This window comes from Narcine bancroftii, chromosome 14 (genome assembly GCF_036971445.1).
Source record: "Narcine bancroftii isolate sNarBan1 chromosome 14, sNarBan1.hap1, whole genome shotgun sequence".
Lineage (NCBI taxonomy): Eukaryota > Metazoa > Chordata > Chondrichthyes > Torpediniformes > Narcinidae > Narcine > Narcine bancroftii.
The window spans coordinates 47,791,167-47,806,330 of NC_091482.1; the positions used below are offsets into that span (position 1 = coordinate 47,791,167).

The following is a 15,164-nucleotide window of genomic DNA, read 5'->3' on the forward strand; positions in this document are numbered from 1 at the left end:
AAATTATTCTCACAAAACTTTTAATCTCATCAATTTTAAGGCTAAAATGAATCATCTCATTGTCTCATTATGAAGGCATGTATCACATTTATTATGAAATTATTGGAGTCCACATTCAATTTGAAAGCAAGAATTTAAAATGACAGTACGAGTATCCACAGAAATACAAAACTAGAGCTAGCTAAAATGTACGAACAAATCGGTTTAGGAAATTAATTAGTTCATATGGAGCAATAGATATTAAGTGGGAGCTTTCAAAGAGCACAAGATACATTCCAATGAGTATGAAAAAAATATTCAACTATACTAAAAGCATCATCAGAATTAACAGTCCAGAAGACAAAGGTGCTGGACAAGCAGTCAGTCTCGCAGCATCCATAGGAAATCAAAGGCAATTAACGTTTCGGTAAATCTTCGTCCGTGAAGCCAAGCCAAAGAAGAAAGAAAGAAGAAGTGCATGGTAAACGCTGGAGGAACTCAGTCGGTCTCGCAGCATCCATAGGAAATTAAAGGCAATTAACGTTTCGGTAAATCTTCGTCCGTGAAGCCAAGCCAAAGAAGAAAGAAAGAAGAAGTGCATGGTAAACGCTGGAAGAACTCAGTCGGACTAGCAGCATCCATAGGAAATTAAAGGCAATTAATGTTTCGGTAAATCTTCATCCGTGAAGCCAAGCCAAAGAAGAAAGAAAGAAGAAGTGCATGGTAAACGCTGGAGGAACTCAGTCGGACTCGCAGCATCCATAGGAAATTAAAGGCAATTAACGTTTCAGTAAATCTTCGTCCGTGAAGCCAAGCCAAAGAAGAAAGAAAGAAGAAGTGCATGGTAAACGCTGGAGGAACTCAGTCGGACTCGCAGCATCCATAGGAAATCAAAGGCAATTAACGTTTCGGTAAATCTTCGTCCGTGAAGCCAAGCCAAAGAAGAAAGAAAGAAGAAGTGCATGGTAAACGCTGGAGGAACTCAGTCGGACTCGTAGCATCCATAGGAAATCAAAGGCAATTAACGTTTCGGTAAATCTTTGTCCGTGAAGCCAAGACAAAGAAGAAAGAAAGAAGAAGTGCATGGTAAACGCTGGAGGAACTCAGTCGGTCTCGCAGCATCCATAGGAAATTAAAGGCAATTAACGTCTCGGTAAATCTTCAACGTGAAGCCAAGCCAAAGAAGAAAGAAAGAAGAAGTGCATGGTAAACGCTGGAGGAACTCAGTAGGTCTCGCAGCATCCATAGGAAATTAAAGGCAATTAACGTCTCGGTAAATCTTCGTCCGTGAAGCCAAGCCAAAGAAGAAAGAAAGAAGATGTGCATGGTAAACGCTGGAGGAACTCAGTCGGACTCGCAGCATCCATAGGAAATTAAAGGCAATTAACGTTTCGGTAAATCTTCGTCCGTGAAGCCAAGCCAAAGAAGAAAGAAAGAAGAAGTGCATGGTAAACGCTGGAGGAACTCAGTCGGACTCGCAGCATCCATAGGAAATCAAAGGCAATTAACGTTTCGGTAAATCTTCGTCCGTGAAGCCAAGCCAAAGAAGAAAGAAAGAAGAAGTGCATGGTAAACGCTGGAGGAACTCAGTCGGACTCGCAGCATCCATAGGAAATTAAAGGCAATTAACGTTTCGGTAAATCTTCGTCCGTGAAGCCAAGCCAAAGAAGAAAGAAAGAAGAAGTGCATGGTAAACGCTGGAGGAACTCAGTCGGACTCGCAGCATCCATAGGAAATCAAAGGCAATTAACATTTCGGTAAATCTTCGTCCGTGAAGCCAAGCCAAAGAAGAAAGAAAGAAGAAGTGCATGGTAAACGCTGGAGGAACTCAGTCGGACTCGCAGCATCCATAGGAAATCAAAGGCAATTAACGTTTCGGTAAAAGCGCATGGTAAACGCTGGAGGGACTCCGTCGGTCTCGCAGCATCCATAGGAAATTAAAGGCAATTAACGTTTCGGTAAATCTTCGTCCGTGAAGCCAAGCCAAAGAAGAAAGAAAGAAGATGTGCATGGTAAACGCTGGAGGAACTCAGTCGGACTCGCAGCATCCATAGGAAATTAAAGGCAATTAACGTTTCGGTAAATCTTCGTCCGTGAAGCCAAGCCAAAGAAGAAAGAAAGAAGAAGTGCATGGTAAACGCTGGAGGAACTCAGTCGGACTCGCAGCATCCATAGGAAATCAAAGGCAATTAACGTTTCGGTAAATCTTCGTCCGTGAAGCCAAGCCAAAGAAGAAAGAAAGAAGAAGTGCATGGTAAACGCTGGAGGAACTCAGTCGGACTCGCAGCATCCATAGGAAATTAAAGGCAATTAACGTTTCGGTAAATCTTCGTCCGTGAAGCCAAGCCAAAGAAGAAAGAAAGAAGAAGTGCATGGTAAACGCTGGAGGAACTCAGTCGGACTCGCAGCATCCATAGGAAATCAAAGGCAATTAACATTTCGGTAAATCTTCGTCCGTGAAGCCAAGCCAAAGAAGAAAGAAAGAAGAAGTGCATGGTAAACGCTGGAGGAACTCAGTCGGACTCGCAGCATCCATAGGAAATCAAAGGCAATTAACGTTTCGGTAAAAGCGCATGGTAAAAGCTGGAGGGACTCCGTCGGTCTCGCAGCATCCATAGGAAATTAAAGGCAATTAACGTTTCGGTAAATCTTCGTCCGTGAAGCCAAGCCAAAGAAGAAAGAAAGAAGAAGTGCATGGTAAACGCTGGAGGAACTCAGTCGGACTCGCAGCATCCATAGGAAATCAAAGGCAATTAACGTTTCGGTAAATCTTCGTCCGTGAAGCCAAGCCAAAGAAGAAAGAAAGAAGAAGTGCATGGTAAACGCTGGAGGAACTCAGTCGGACTCGCAGCATCCATAGGAAATTAAAGGCAATTAACGTTTCGGTAAATCTTCGTCCGTGAAGCCAAGCCAAAGAAGAAAGAAAGAAGAAGTGCATGGTAAACGCTGGAGGAACTCAGTCGGACTCGCAGCATCCATAGGAAATCAAAGGCAATTAACATTTCGGTAAATCTTCGTCCGTGAAGCCAAGCCAAAGAAGAAAGAAAGAAGAAGTGCATGGTAAACGCTGGAGGAACTCAGTCGGACTCGCAGCATCCATAGGAAATCAAAGGCAATTAACGTTTCGGTAAATCTTCGTCCGTGAAGCCAAGCCAAAGAAGAAAGAAAGAAGAAGTGCATGGTAAACGCTGGAGGAACTCAGTCGGTCTCGCAGCATCCATAGGAAATTAAAGGCAATTAACGTTTCGGTAAATCTTCGTCCGTGAAGCCAAGCCAAAGAAGAAAGAAAGAAGAAGTGCATGGTAAACGCTGGAGGAACTCAGTCGGACTCGCAGCATCCATAGGAAATTAAAGGCAATTAACGTTTCGGTAAATCTTCGTCCGTGAAGCCAAGCCAAAGAAGAAAGAAAGAAGAAGTGCATGGTAAACGCTGGAGGAACTCAGTCGGACTCGCAGCATCCATAGGAAATCAAAGGCAATTAACATTTCGGTAAATCTTCGTCCGTGATGCCAAGCCAAAGAAGAAAGAAAGAAGAAGTGCATGGTAAACGCTGGAGGAACTCAGTCGGACTCGCAGCATCCATAGGAAATCAAAGGCAATTAACGTTTCGGTAAAAGCGCATGGTAAACGCTGGAGGGACTCCGTCGGTCTCGCAGCATCCATAACCAAAGAAATATGACCAATATTTTGGGCCTGCACTCTTCAAGGTGCAAGCAAAAAGCTGGCAGGTGTCAAAATAAAGACGGGGAGAGAAAGGGAAAGGAGTACAGACCAACAGACAAAATATATTAATTGGATATGATAAGAGGAAATGTAAGAACTGATTTTGGCCCTGTGGAAGGAGAAAGAGCAAAATGGGGAGTGAAACAGAAAGAAGAAAGGAGACAAGGGTTAGATTCATACAAATTTTTACCACATACAAGTTTTCCAACTTCCTCTGCCAGTTGAAAAAAACCTAATCCAACTCTCCTCCAAGTCCATGCCCCAAAATCTTGCAAATTACAGCTCTTCAAATACTTAACCAAGTAGTTTTTAAATCTGATGACTTTTCATCTCTAATCCCCTTGAAGGAAGTGATTCCTACCATCCTCTGGGTGAAAAATCTTTTTCTCACCTATTCTTTAATCTTTCAACCACATTAAATCCATGAATGCTGGCTTTTGATCCTTTCCATTTACTCTCTCTCAGATCCTCAATTTAATACACCTCCAATACGATGAACCTCAGCTGCTGCTGCTTTTCCAAGGAGAACAACCCTCGTTTCTCCAACATTTTCCAGAATATAAAATTCCTCACTCTTGGCAACACCCTCATAAATCTTCTCTGCATCCTCCTCAGTCAAATACACCGTTCCTGTGTGGTGACTAGAACTACTTGTTATTCCATCGTAATCTCTCTGCAGTTTTCGAAGCACTGATCACATTAGCTTCCCCATTCTTCATGGTCCTGGATGAGATTCATTATAGATCAGAAGTAGATCGGGGAATTTTCTTGACTGCATTTTCTTTAATTGTATAAAAAAGTGATGCAATTTGAAAAATGCAATTAGCTTGGTACATGCAGATGATTAGAATCAAATGTGTGTTAAAAAATTAATCAATAGTCACTTTTTTCAGGAGTTATTCATTAACATTTAATAGAGTTTCTAATCCCAATACTAACCTGCTCGGTTAGAAACGAAGGCTTATAGGCACCATCAGTTGAAGTGTTTCCTGTTCCCCTTAAAGACTTCATATGAGATACAGCCATGCGAAGAATAGTCAGTTTATCAGGTTTGCGGGCTAGAGCGCTGCATGTCGGTACCATGTCAGACAATTCCGTGATGTAAGCAGTCATCTTGTTGCGACGTCGTCTCTCAATTTCACTGTGATTTTCTCTGTAGGTTTTAACAGCATTAAAAGCAATAAAAGAAAATGAAAGAATACAAAACTCTTCAGTTACAGTTACCATTAAATTATTTCCTGCAAGCCAGTCATGCTTTAGAATTTCCCACCGTTCTGGTGAAAAGGCTATGATGTAAAAATGTTTTAAAATACTAGTTTAAGAGTTACAAAATGTTAAATTAAAAGGACATCAAGTCTTCCAAATACAGAACTCAGACATCTCTACCAGCCGACTTCAGTCAAATTTGTGCTGACATTTCAATCATTATTCATTCAGATCTTTGTTAAGATAATGCAATTAATTGGAGGTGAATAGGGATCGTTGCTGGGTGATCTGGTGAGAATTTGCTGCCTTGGATCAGAAATTAAAAAGAAACACTGTGGGTCAGGATTTATGCACACTGCAAGAAAGCAGATCTTAGCCTGACATGGGAGTGCCGAGCAGGTCAGTTTTCTCAATTGGAATTTGCTGCACAAAGTAAAATTTCCCTTTGTTCTTTGAGATATGACATTTTTGTTTTTATTTTGGGATAGTGCAAGAGGCATCATGGTTATTTCATAAAAAGGTCTGAAATTTGTATAATTGTTCAGTCAGGCTAACTTCTGCAGGATAAACCAGTTTCTTAATTTATCATCTGATTTAGCAAAATGTTCATCCATTCCACCCACTGAAAGATTTGAGAAACATTCAGGTAAATAATGCTCAGTTTTAAATGATCAATAGACCATATTGCAAGGATCTTATTGCACAATGCCACATGCTTTGCAGCTTGGTGTATGCTGTGACATTGCCTCGGGGATCCCATGCCAGAATGAAGATTCCAATGCCCTGGTGGAGGTCAGAATACTTCGACACAGCAAGTCCACCACATCTGGATCAAGTAAATATGATGTGGGAAGATCTCCTGTGGTAATTCTGGGCAACCACCCAGGCCAGTAGTTTCTGGGCCCTCTATCCTAAGATTAGGGCAAATTAGCCGCAGAACATAAATGGCGCAAGGTCTAGCCGCAACAGCACATAATTTATGCAATGAACCTGTGCGAACATCTATAATAGTGAAATTTGTCACAATTAATTCTTCTCTAACACAAAAACACTTCATAGAATTGTAACTAAATTTCAAATGATTAATTCATTCTAAAAGTATTGCCATATTTCTTATTCATGTAGTACTTACTTCATAATCCCTAATTCCCTATATAAATGAAGCATGTAAACAACATAATTTAAAAAAAACAAATAATTATTGATTTTCACAGTCTGCACAATAAACATCAAGCATTTTGACAAAATGACAAATGTACTCTCTTGCACTGAACTCTTTTCCATTCATTTCAACAAGTTTAAAATGCTGAAGAGATGTTTTCATTACATATGCTAGGACTTTTTAAATACATGTGCTTATTTTAATAGCAGATCATTATTCAATGAACAATAACAGTCTTCGGAACTATTCCATGCACTTGACTGTGATGCCTAAATCACATATTATAAATACCAATCGGCCGTTTTTTGAGCATTTTTAAAAATTAATTTTAAGTGCTGAATTATAACCAGCTTCCACAATTAAAGCAAATGGTGGCTTTTTAAAAATGATTTCATTTGCTTAGAACGAAGTTGATGGGAGTAAACGTAAACCCACATTCACATAGTATTGCAACATATCTCAAAATTTTCACATAAATGCAAAGCAGGGACTGCTTGGGAGACAGAAGTGCGCACAGCGAAAAGTATTCTATTTTAGAAGAATTGTTTGAAGTAGGACCACTACCACTCAATTTCAAAAGTGTCAATTGAACCTGTCACCATATGACAACGTGGTTGACTCAATGGTCAAAACAATTTGGCACTACTTAAGTATGGTAAATGAAAATTATTTGTGCCTGTTCAAGTGTTGAACCCAAACCCTTTATCGAGAGGATGCGGAATTATGAAGTGTGATTGTTGCAACAGTCAATCCTGGAATCAACGTTAAAATAATTGTTCAAAGATATTTTGGTCTATTTCTTTCAAGACAGTCACCAGAGATCAGGAAATTACAATGTGCCCATAAAATCTTTAACAGAAACCAAACTTGATATTCTAAAATCTAACATACACTCAAGGTAGAATAAATATTTCAATAAATTGTGAAATCTAGTAAGATGATGGACCATCTTGGAATCTAACTGAACATTAGACTTACCAGAATAGCAACTTTATCTCCAAAGTTGCTCAGTCTACATTCTGACAAAAGCACGAATAGTACGTAACAGTTATCATTCCTTTAATTAAAACCATGGAGCGAAAAAATAAGCTGCTGGAGGTACTCTGTAGGTAAAGCACCATGGTCTCAACCCAAATCACAGGCCCTCCACAAATACTGCTGGACCTGCTGAGTTTGTCCAAAAGTTTGCTTTCTCCTCCAGATTCCTGTATCTGGAGTCTCTTGTCTCCATTTTTTTTTTAATGACTAGGTTCCAATATAAACACAAATATACAGTTATACTTTGCAACATTTAACAGGCAACAACACTGCTCAGTGAATAATTTTAGAATGTGCAAAGACTGTCAAGCCTAATGTTGTCAAATACTAATATTGTCATTACATTGAAAAATTTAAGTCTTTTATTTATAAGAATTGTTGATACATGAACACAAATTTATGAACAGTTGATAAGGTTACTTCGGAAGATATTTGATTTTTCCTACCTGTACTGTTTGTCTCATCATCCGAATCAGACGCAAAACTTTGCTATAAAGAACTAGTTGACTTTCCTGAAGAGGGCAAAATTATACTTGCCCAAACTCGCTGTAAAACCCATTAGAGGTGCTCCTACCTTGCACATTTTTCTTTATCACCACGTAGTCTGATCAGCATACCTATAAACAAAAGAGTTTAGTCAATGGTAAAGAAGTTTAAAGCAGTTCCATGCACACTTGACATCATCGAGATTAATGAATGCTGGTTAACCACACATTGATGTGCTAAATTTTAGAATTAGTATGGAGATTTGAAGAAAGTCACCAAGGAATAGTTGTTTAAATAAGAAAAAAACATAATTAAACTCTCCTCTTCAAAGAATCATGGACAATTCAGGCATTATTTGTCTATCTCTCATTCTTCCTGACCAGAGCATGGTAATTAATATCAAGTAAAGATTGCTTTCCATCAAAGACTTTAATTCTAAAATTTTTTTTACAATAGTTTCTCATTAACAGTCAATTAGACTTTTTTCTACATTTTATGTCATTTTGAAATAAAATTTACCAGTTCCAACATGGCAAGGTCTGAACTCAAATTTCTGAATCAATGTGGTCCAGAAATCTGGCTCAATACCAACTCATGACATTAAAAAGTTAAGGGTCATGCCAGTGTTTTGCAAATACACACTGGCTTTCAGTCAATAAATGAACATGAAAGGCAGGAACCAGAAAGCAGTTTACATGCTTGACCAGAAATTAGAAAATAAAATTACAGAGAAGCCATAATAAAAATCTTCTTTACTTCAATTTCATTAAATTAAAAATGCTTCATGTGCAAGGTCGTCTAACGTTTCCAAATTAGAATAACTGTAAGAATATCATTAGAATTTAGACAAAATTAATCACATTTGCAGATTTTTTCACTTTCTGTCAAACATTATCCACAATTTCCATTGTGCTTTCTCTCTCTCTCATCTACTGGAACTTTGCCAGGAGTTACAAACAGTGTTTTATCCAAACTCCAAGGCAATTGGAGCAGTGAAGTAGGAACAACTCCGAGGAAATTCTGGAACCGCACTACATTACATAAGGCTTAGGCTAGAATAATAAAAGCAGAAAATGGTGGTAGAACTCAGCAGGCCGGGCAAAATCTATGGACTGAGAAACAACGTTCCAAGTGGAAGACCCTTCATCAATTCTGGAAAGAATTTCAGATTTTCAGCATCTGCATTTTCTTATATTATGCATTTTATGCTTGATTTGATTCTGTGAATGATATAAAAGGTGTCATCTCATTAAATGTTTATTTAGATTTTCATGCTTTTCAAAAAGAACGTGTCGTCTAGAACATTGACGTGAAAAAGGTTTATTCTTTCACTTTAATAATTTATTCATTCAATACATTTATTTCCCTTGTATTAGAAAAATCTCAGAAATTTAGAAGATACAAGTCTTGGTGAAGCATATTCAACTTCCAATGAAGCTGCTAAGATCTCAAAAGGTCATTTATGTATCACAAGAATCAATTTTTTGCTTCACAACTAGCCCCTCGATGTCATTATGTGAAAGGAGTTAGCCACAATCTGTTCTTCTCAACTTCTAATAATCTAATACAGGCATCCATTCTTCCCACCATCCTTTCTAACATCAAGAACAGGGTGAACTAAACTTTGTCCGTCAACAAGCTATTCTCAATCACTCCAGCAATTAATTCCACTGCTCTCTCCAAGTTGGTGGAATTAGAGGAACAAAACCATGCTATCAGCTCAAGTTTGGACTAGGGCATCTTCTTCATACCATGGGTTGAAACAAACATTAAATTCATCCTTGCAATTAGGGTTTTCTTCAAGAAATTAATCAGAAAAATCTGTGGTTCTAAAAAGGGTAATTTCATTGAAAGGCATAAAATTCCTAGAAATCTTGGTAGAGTTGATGCTGAGAAGTCATTTCCTTTGTATGAGTGTAAATAATGGGACACAAGTTTAGAATAAAGGATAAACTATGAAGTATGAAAATAAATAAAAATTTCATTCAAAGTTGTGACCTTTTGGTATCCTCTCTGGCCAGGTGTTAGTGATGCTCAACTATATTAAAAAACTGTTTTCTTGAGAATTAAAAAAAGAGTATGGGATCAGGGAAATGGGGTTGAAACAAACAAATGCCATTATCTTTTCAATTTATTTTTTTTAAATGTAGACATACTGCATTATAACAGGCCCTTTTGGCCCACAAGCCCGTTCTGCCCAATTACACCCAAATTGATCAGTGGGAAGAAACCAGAGCACCCAGAGGAAGGCCCAAGCAGACATGGGGAGAACTCTGTACAAATTCCTTACAGACAGCACGAGATTCAACCCCTGGTACCAGTCGCTGGTGCTGTAACAGCGCTGTACTGATCGTGCCACCTGGTACAGTTGTGAAATGATTGAACAAACATGAAGGGTCAACTCTAATCCAGATTTGCATCCTTCGAATCGCTCACAAGAATTTAACTTCACCTGCCTTCCATTTTTCAATTATCACAAGATCACACCTGTGTACAAATTGTTTTGCTGCCCACTTTTGGGGAAGTCAATTTTAGAAAAACAGCTTTCTTGAAAAGAAAATCCCCTTGTTTTTTTTCCACCTTGCTGTTTTCTATTCACTTGATCAAAGTCACACACTTTACAAAAATACACAGTAGTTTCGAAGGCAAATTTTACTGTTCAGACAAGAAGTTCAAGTTCCAAAGCAGAGCTGGAAACTTATAGACCATTGTGTTCACCACTGAGAGAGCAAGAATGGAAGGATTCGCCTGAGTGGGAGATGAGGGACACCATCAGCCTGTGGGTAGCATTAATATCCAAGGTAATGCAGCAAGGCAAATGCAGACTCAGTTGATGTCACTATTGGAAGTTTGTAAAATCATACCTGCTCATCATTCCCATTATATAATTTCACAACTTTTGAAAAACGTCCTACAAAAACAACTTGTGCACAAGATGGTATATTAACTGTGCTTTCCAGTGGCTTTTCAAAAATCTCCCATTTAAATTCCAGAAATTGCATGTCAGATTTTGTTTGAAAATTCTGCCGCAATATGCCAATATATTTTATACGTTAAAAGTGCCATTTAAATTTGTTATCAATTAAAAAGAATGCATTTTTTCAATGATTAAGAGAACAATCTCCCTAAATTCCTACTCATTTCAAAAGCTTCAAATTTTTCTCTACAATAATGCTCTTCTCTCATTCATTTTTCACACAATAAAATAGATGATATAACCATACCATATAACCATTTACAGAGCGAAAACAGGCCATGTTGGCCTTTCGAGTCTGCACCAGTTCACTAGGATAACTCTACAAGCTCAATCCTCCCACTCTCTGCCAATATCCATCCAGCCCCCTCATCTGACTACAAATTGGCCAAGATTATAATTTATAATAAAAGGGATTAATGATAATACGTATACATTTGTTGCCTGCCAGCTGATCCCATTAATTTTATTTATTAAGATTCATTTTAACCTGGAATAAAATATGCACATAAAGCAAAGTTTCATTTTTTTGGTTTTCCTAATTACTAAATTGTAATCATTTACCAAACTTCATATTTTTTACTTTCTTGATTTGGACATTTTATAAAATTTAAAAAAGACATTTTATTTTCACCATATTAACCTTGCTAAAATATACCACAAGCATTTGAAAAAAAGTCTTACTACCAAATCTTGGTTTGAACCAGATTTTGTTTAACTCAGTACAAGGAACAGAAAAATAAACTGCAGATACTGAAAATCTGAGATTTAAAAATAAAATTTAAATGCTGGAAACCATTCATCTGTGGAAATAGAAACAGTTAATGTTTCAGGTTGAAGATCCTCGTGGAACAAGTGAGAAAACAAGTTTGTTTTAAAATAGCAAAGATGGTGAAGGCATTTAAACCGATTTCTCTTTCCCTAGATGCTGCCTTGCCCACTGAGCTTTCCATTATTTTGCCTACTGTCAAAACATACCGCCATATTAAATCAAAAACTAGCAAAGATAGTGATATTCCATATCACATTTTAAGATTTACCCGAGTCAATTAACAATGAACTCACCTTGAAAATTTGCTTGGCCCTTCTCCATCTTCATCGTCAAAGTCCAATCTAAAGAGAAAAATACTTGATTCAAAATTGTCAATACATTTAAACACAAAATTCAGAGTCTGACAAACTATTGAATGATCAGATCATGGCAAGATGAATAGAATTATCCACTTAGTACCTATCATTTTTGCAGTTCCACTCACAAAACTGGGATAAATCAAGTTCTGATATTTGTAGCCAAGTTAGAATTAATACTTCAGCAGTTAAAAATTAAATACTTTAGGACACTGAGGGAAAAAAATATAAATATCCACATATTTTTTGGTGTGCAGCTAATTGCAGCTGAGAAATCCTCAAGCGCAAGAGAGTGATTGATGAAATGGGCTAAAATGTGGCAAATGAATTGTCTAATGGGTCAAAAATAGTCAAGATTGTGGCAAGTTATGGTGCAGGCCTTCAGTACTATTAATGGAATGCCCTTAACCTTCAGCAGCATCCAATGCCTTAAGCTGCCTCTTAATATCACGTGGAGGGAATCGAAATGGGGTGGGGACCACTGAAGGAGGCAGAGATAAATCTTCTAGCAGATGATTCTTGCATATGCTTCAGCTTTACGGCAGAGCAGTTAGTGCAATGCCTTTTCAGCACCAATAGGACAGGAGTAGGTTTTGAATCCCACACTATCTTTAAGGAGTTTGCACGTTCTCCCTGTGTCTGTGTGGGTTTTCTCTGGGGGTTCCGGTTTCATCCCACCATTCAAAATGTACCAGAGGTGTAGGTTAATGGGGTGTAAATTGGGCAGCATGGACTCATGGGCCGAAAATAACCTTTTAATGTGCTGTATGTCTAAGTTTTTTAAAATACAATTTACACAGTACCTGTTGGCTGGCATGGAAATGGTGGCATGCTTTTGTTCTGAATTCTTTGGCTTGGCTTCGCGGACGAAGATTTATGGAGGGGGTAACTACTTAGTTATATAGCAACTAGCTTCAGAGAATGCAGTGTTCTGCCATTCAGTGATATATCTCAGAAAAGGGTGATGGTCAGCATTCAGTACCTTAACTTCAGTGGGAATTATTAGCAATAGTTTGTTGTTTGTTCATTTAACTAAGCACTCTTCCTAATGTCCTTTTTTTGGCTGAATTCAACGAAAGAGTGACCCCCCCCCCCCCCCCCAAGAGTTGCAAGTTGAATTTCCATTTGTAGTGAAGAGGGCAGCAGCTACAAAGCAGCTACGCTTTGTGAGGAATTTGAGGAGGTTCAGTATGTCAACAAAGACTCTCGAAAACTTCCACAGGTGTTCCATGGAGAGTATTTGGCTGGTTGCATCACTGTCTGGTATGGAGGTTCCAACGCTCAGGGAAGTAAAAAAAACTCCAGAAGGCTGTCACCTTGGCCTGCGACATCATGGGCACTAGTCTTCACTCCATCGAGGACATCTACAAGAGGCAGCTTCCTAAGAAAACAACCTCTATCCACAAGGACCCTCACAACCCAAGCCATGCCCTCTTCACTCTGCTACCATCAGGAAGGAGGTACAGGAGCCTGAAGACGAGCACTGAGCGACACCAGGACAGCTTTGTTCCCTCTGCCGTCAGATTCCTGAATGGACAATGAATCACACACTGCCCTACTTTGATCTTTTTCTTGTACTATTTGTATTTCTTTTGGAAGGTGGTTTATATAAATGTTTGCACTATGAACAACAAATTTTGTGGCATGTTCATGACAATAAATTCTGATTCAAAGATTTAGTGGTTGGCTCTTTACTGTGAGGGAGATGTAATGGCAAGTGTTCAGGTATAGAGAGCTAACATTCTTGGAAGAGTCTGTGCTTTCAGTCCTCAACATATTTAAATCACTGTTCATTTCAACTGAGAAACAATCTTTCGAGAAAATAGTGAGTTTTTGACATTTACCATCTTCAGACAACCATTGTATAATGTTACAATTGAAGCCATTTAACTTCTAATAAGAAAACAGAACACAAGAAATAGGAGCAAGAGGGTTGGCTATCTGGCCCACTAAGGCTACCCTGCCATTCGATAAGATCATGGCTGATCTGGCCATGAACTCTGCACCACCTTCCAGCTTTTTCCCCATATTCCCCTATAAGGCAAAATAAGGCAGCCTCTTCTACTTCCTTAGTCTAAGAGAATTCCACAGAATCACTAGTCTGTGGGGGCTAAAACAGTTCATCCTCATCTCAGTCCTAAATGTACTTGCCTGAATCTTATGACTATGCTCCCTCGTTTTCATCTCATCTCCCAGTGGAAGCAACTTTCCTGCCTCCATCTTATCTACTTCTTTTGTAATTGTACATTAATATAAAATCTCTTCTCCTCCTTCTTCAGAATTCCAGCAAGTACAGTTCCAGACAACAATCTCTCATTAGCTACATCATCATCTCGGCCATCTACCCGGTGAACTGCCTCTGCACCACCTGCAAACTTTCACAAGTAGCCAAGTTTGCAAATGATACTAAATTGAGCAGAAAAGGCAAACTGTGCAGAAAATGCAGAAGATTGAGTGAGCAACGAAAGGTCTGGCAGGTGGAGTACAATGCTAGTCATCAACTTTGGAAGTAAGAATAGAAAATCAGATTATTTAAGTGGTTAAAGATTGCAGCACGCTGTTGTGCAGAGGGTCTTGGGAGTGTTTCTGCATGATTTGTGGAAGACTGGTTGGCAAGTGCGACCGGCAATCAAGGCAGCAAATGGAATGTTGACCTGTAGTTAAAGAGATTGAATTTAAGAGAACAAGATTCTGCCGAAACTGTAAAAAGACAGCAAAGTTGTGGTACAACTTTATAGTACTTTAGTTAGCCACAGGTGGAATTATGTATTAATTTCTGGTCACCAAACTTCAGGAAGACAACATTTGCCGTGGGGTGGGTACAGGGATGTTTGCAAGCATCACGACTGGGATGGAACAGTTAAGTTCCGAGAAGAAAATAGATAGGCTGAGTTTGTTTTCCCTTGGAGCCGGGGCAGCCAAAGGAGAGTACCGAAAAGTATGAGGGGAATATGTAAATTGTAGTAAACTTTTCCCCATGGCAGAGATGTTTAAAATGAGAATGGGGGGGGGGGGAGCACAAGTTTTAGGAGGGATTTGAAGAAGACATTTTTCATCCTATAGGTGCTTGAAATTTTGAATGCATGGCCCAGGAATTGGTGGAGGGAAAGGCTCCACAATATTATAGCATCTAGTTAAGCATTTGAATCAGCAAGGCATCGAAGGGTACAAATCAAATGGTCGTTACTGAAATTAGTGCAGGCTATTTGATGGTCAACATGGACACATGGGCCTGATGGGTCTATTTCTGTGTTTGGCTAAATTTTTTAAAAATTAAAATTTGATTGTTTGCAGTGGCTGCAAGTTAATCAATTGCTCTTCAGGTGCCAACACTGAACACCTTTCAATCTTTCATTTACAAAAATCTGCCTTTTTGATATTTTTGACCAAGATGGATGATTCCACATTTTTCTACAATATTCGATACATCATCGATTTATAAGCATCGACTAAGCCTGTACATTCCC

At 38.7% G+C, this 15,164-nt stretch overlaps 1 protein-coding gene across 10 annotated transcripts in view; it reads right to left on the reverse strand.

Annotated features, from left to right (window-relative positions):
- The window catches only part of arnt2 (aryl-hydrocarbon receptor nuclear translocator 2), a 347,931-nt gene that overhangs the window by 310,112 nt on the left and 22,655 nt on the right, over nt 1-15,164 (reverse strand). For 6 of the 10 annotated variants that reach the window (XR_011348485.1, XM_069910315.1, XM_069910320.1 and 3 more), the window contains 2 exons: nt 11,635-11,682; nt 4,643-4,856 (listed from right to left, as the gene is read on the reverse strand). Coding sequence is in view for 9 of the 10 variants with exons in the window: in XM_069910315.1 (XP_069766416.1) it covers nt 4,643-4,856; nt 11,635-11,682 (262 nt within the window). In the remaining variant the exon portion in view is untranslated. The other 4 variants (XM_069910319.1, XM_069910317.1, XM_069910318.1 and 1 more) reach the window with 2 other exon arrangements.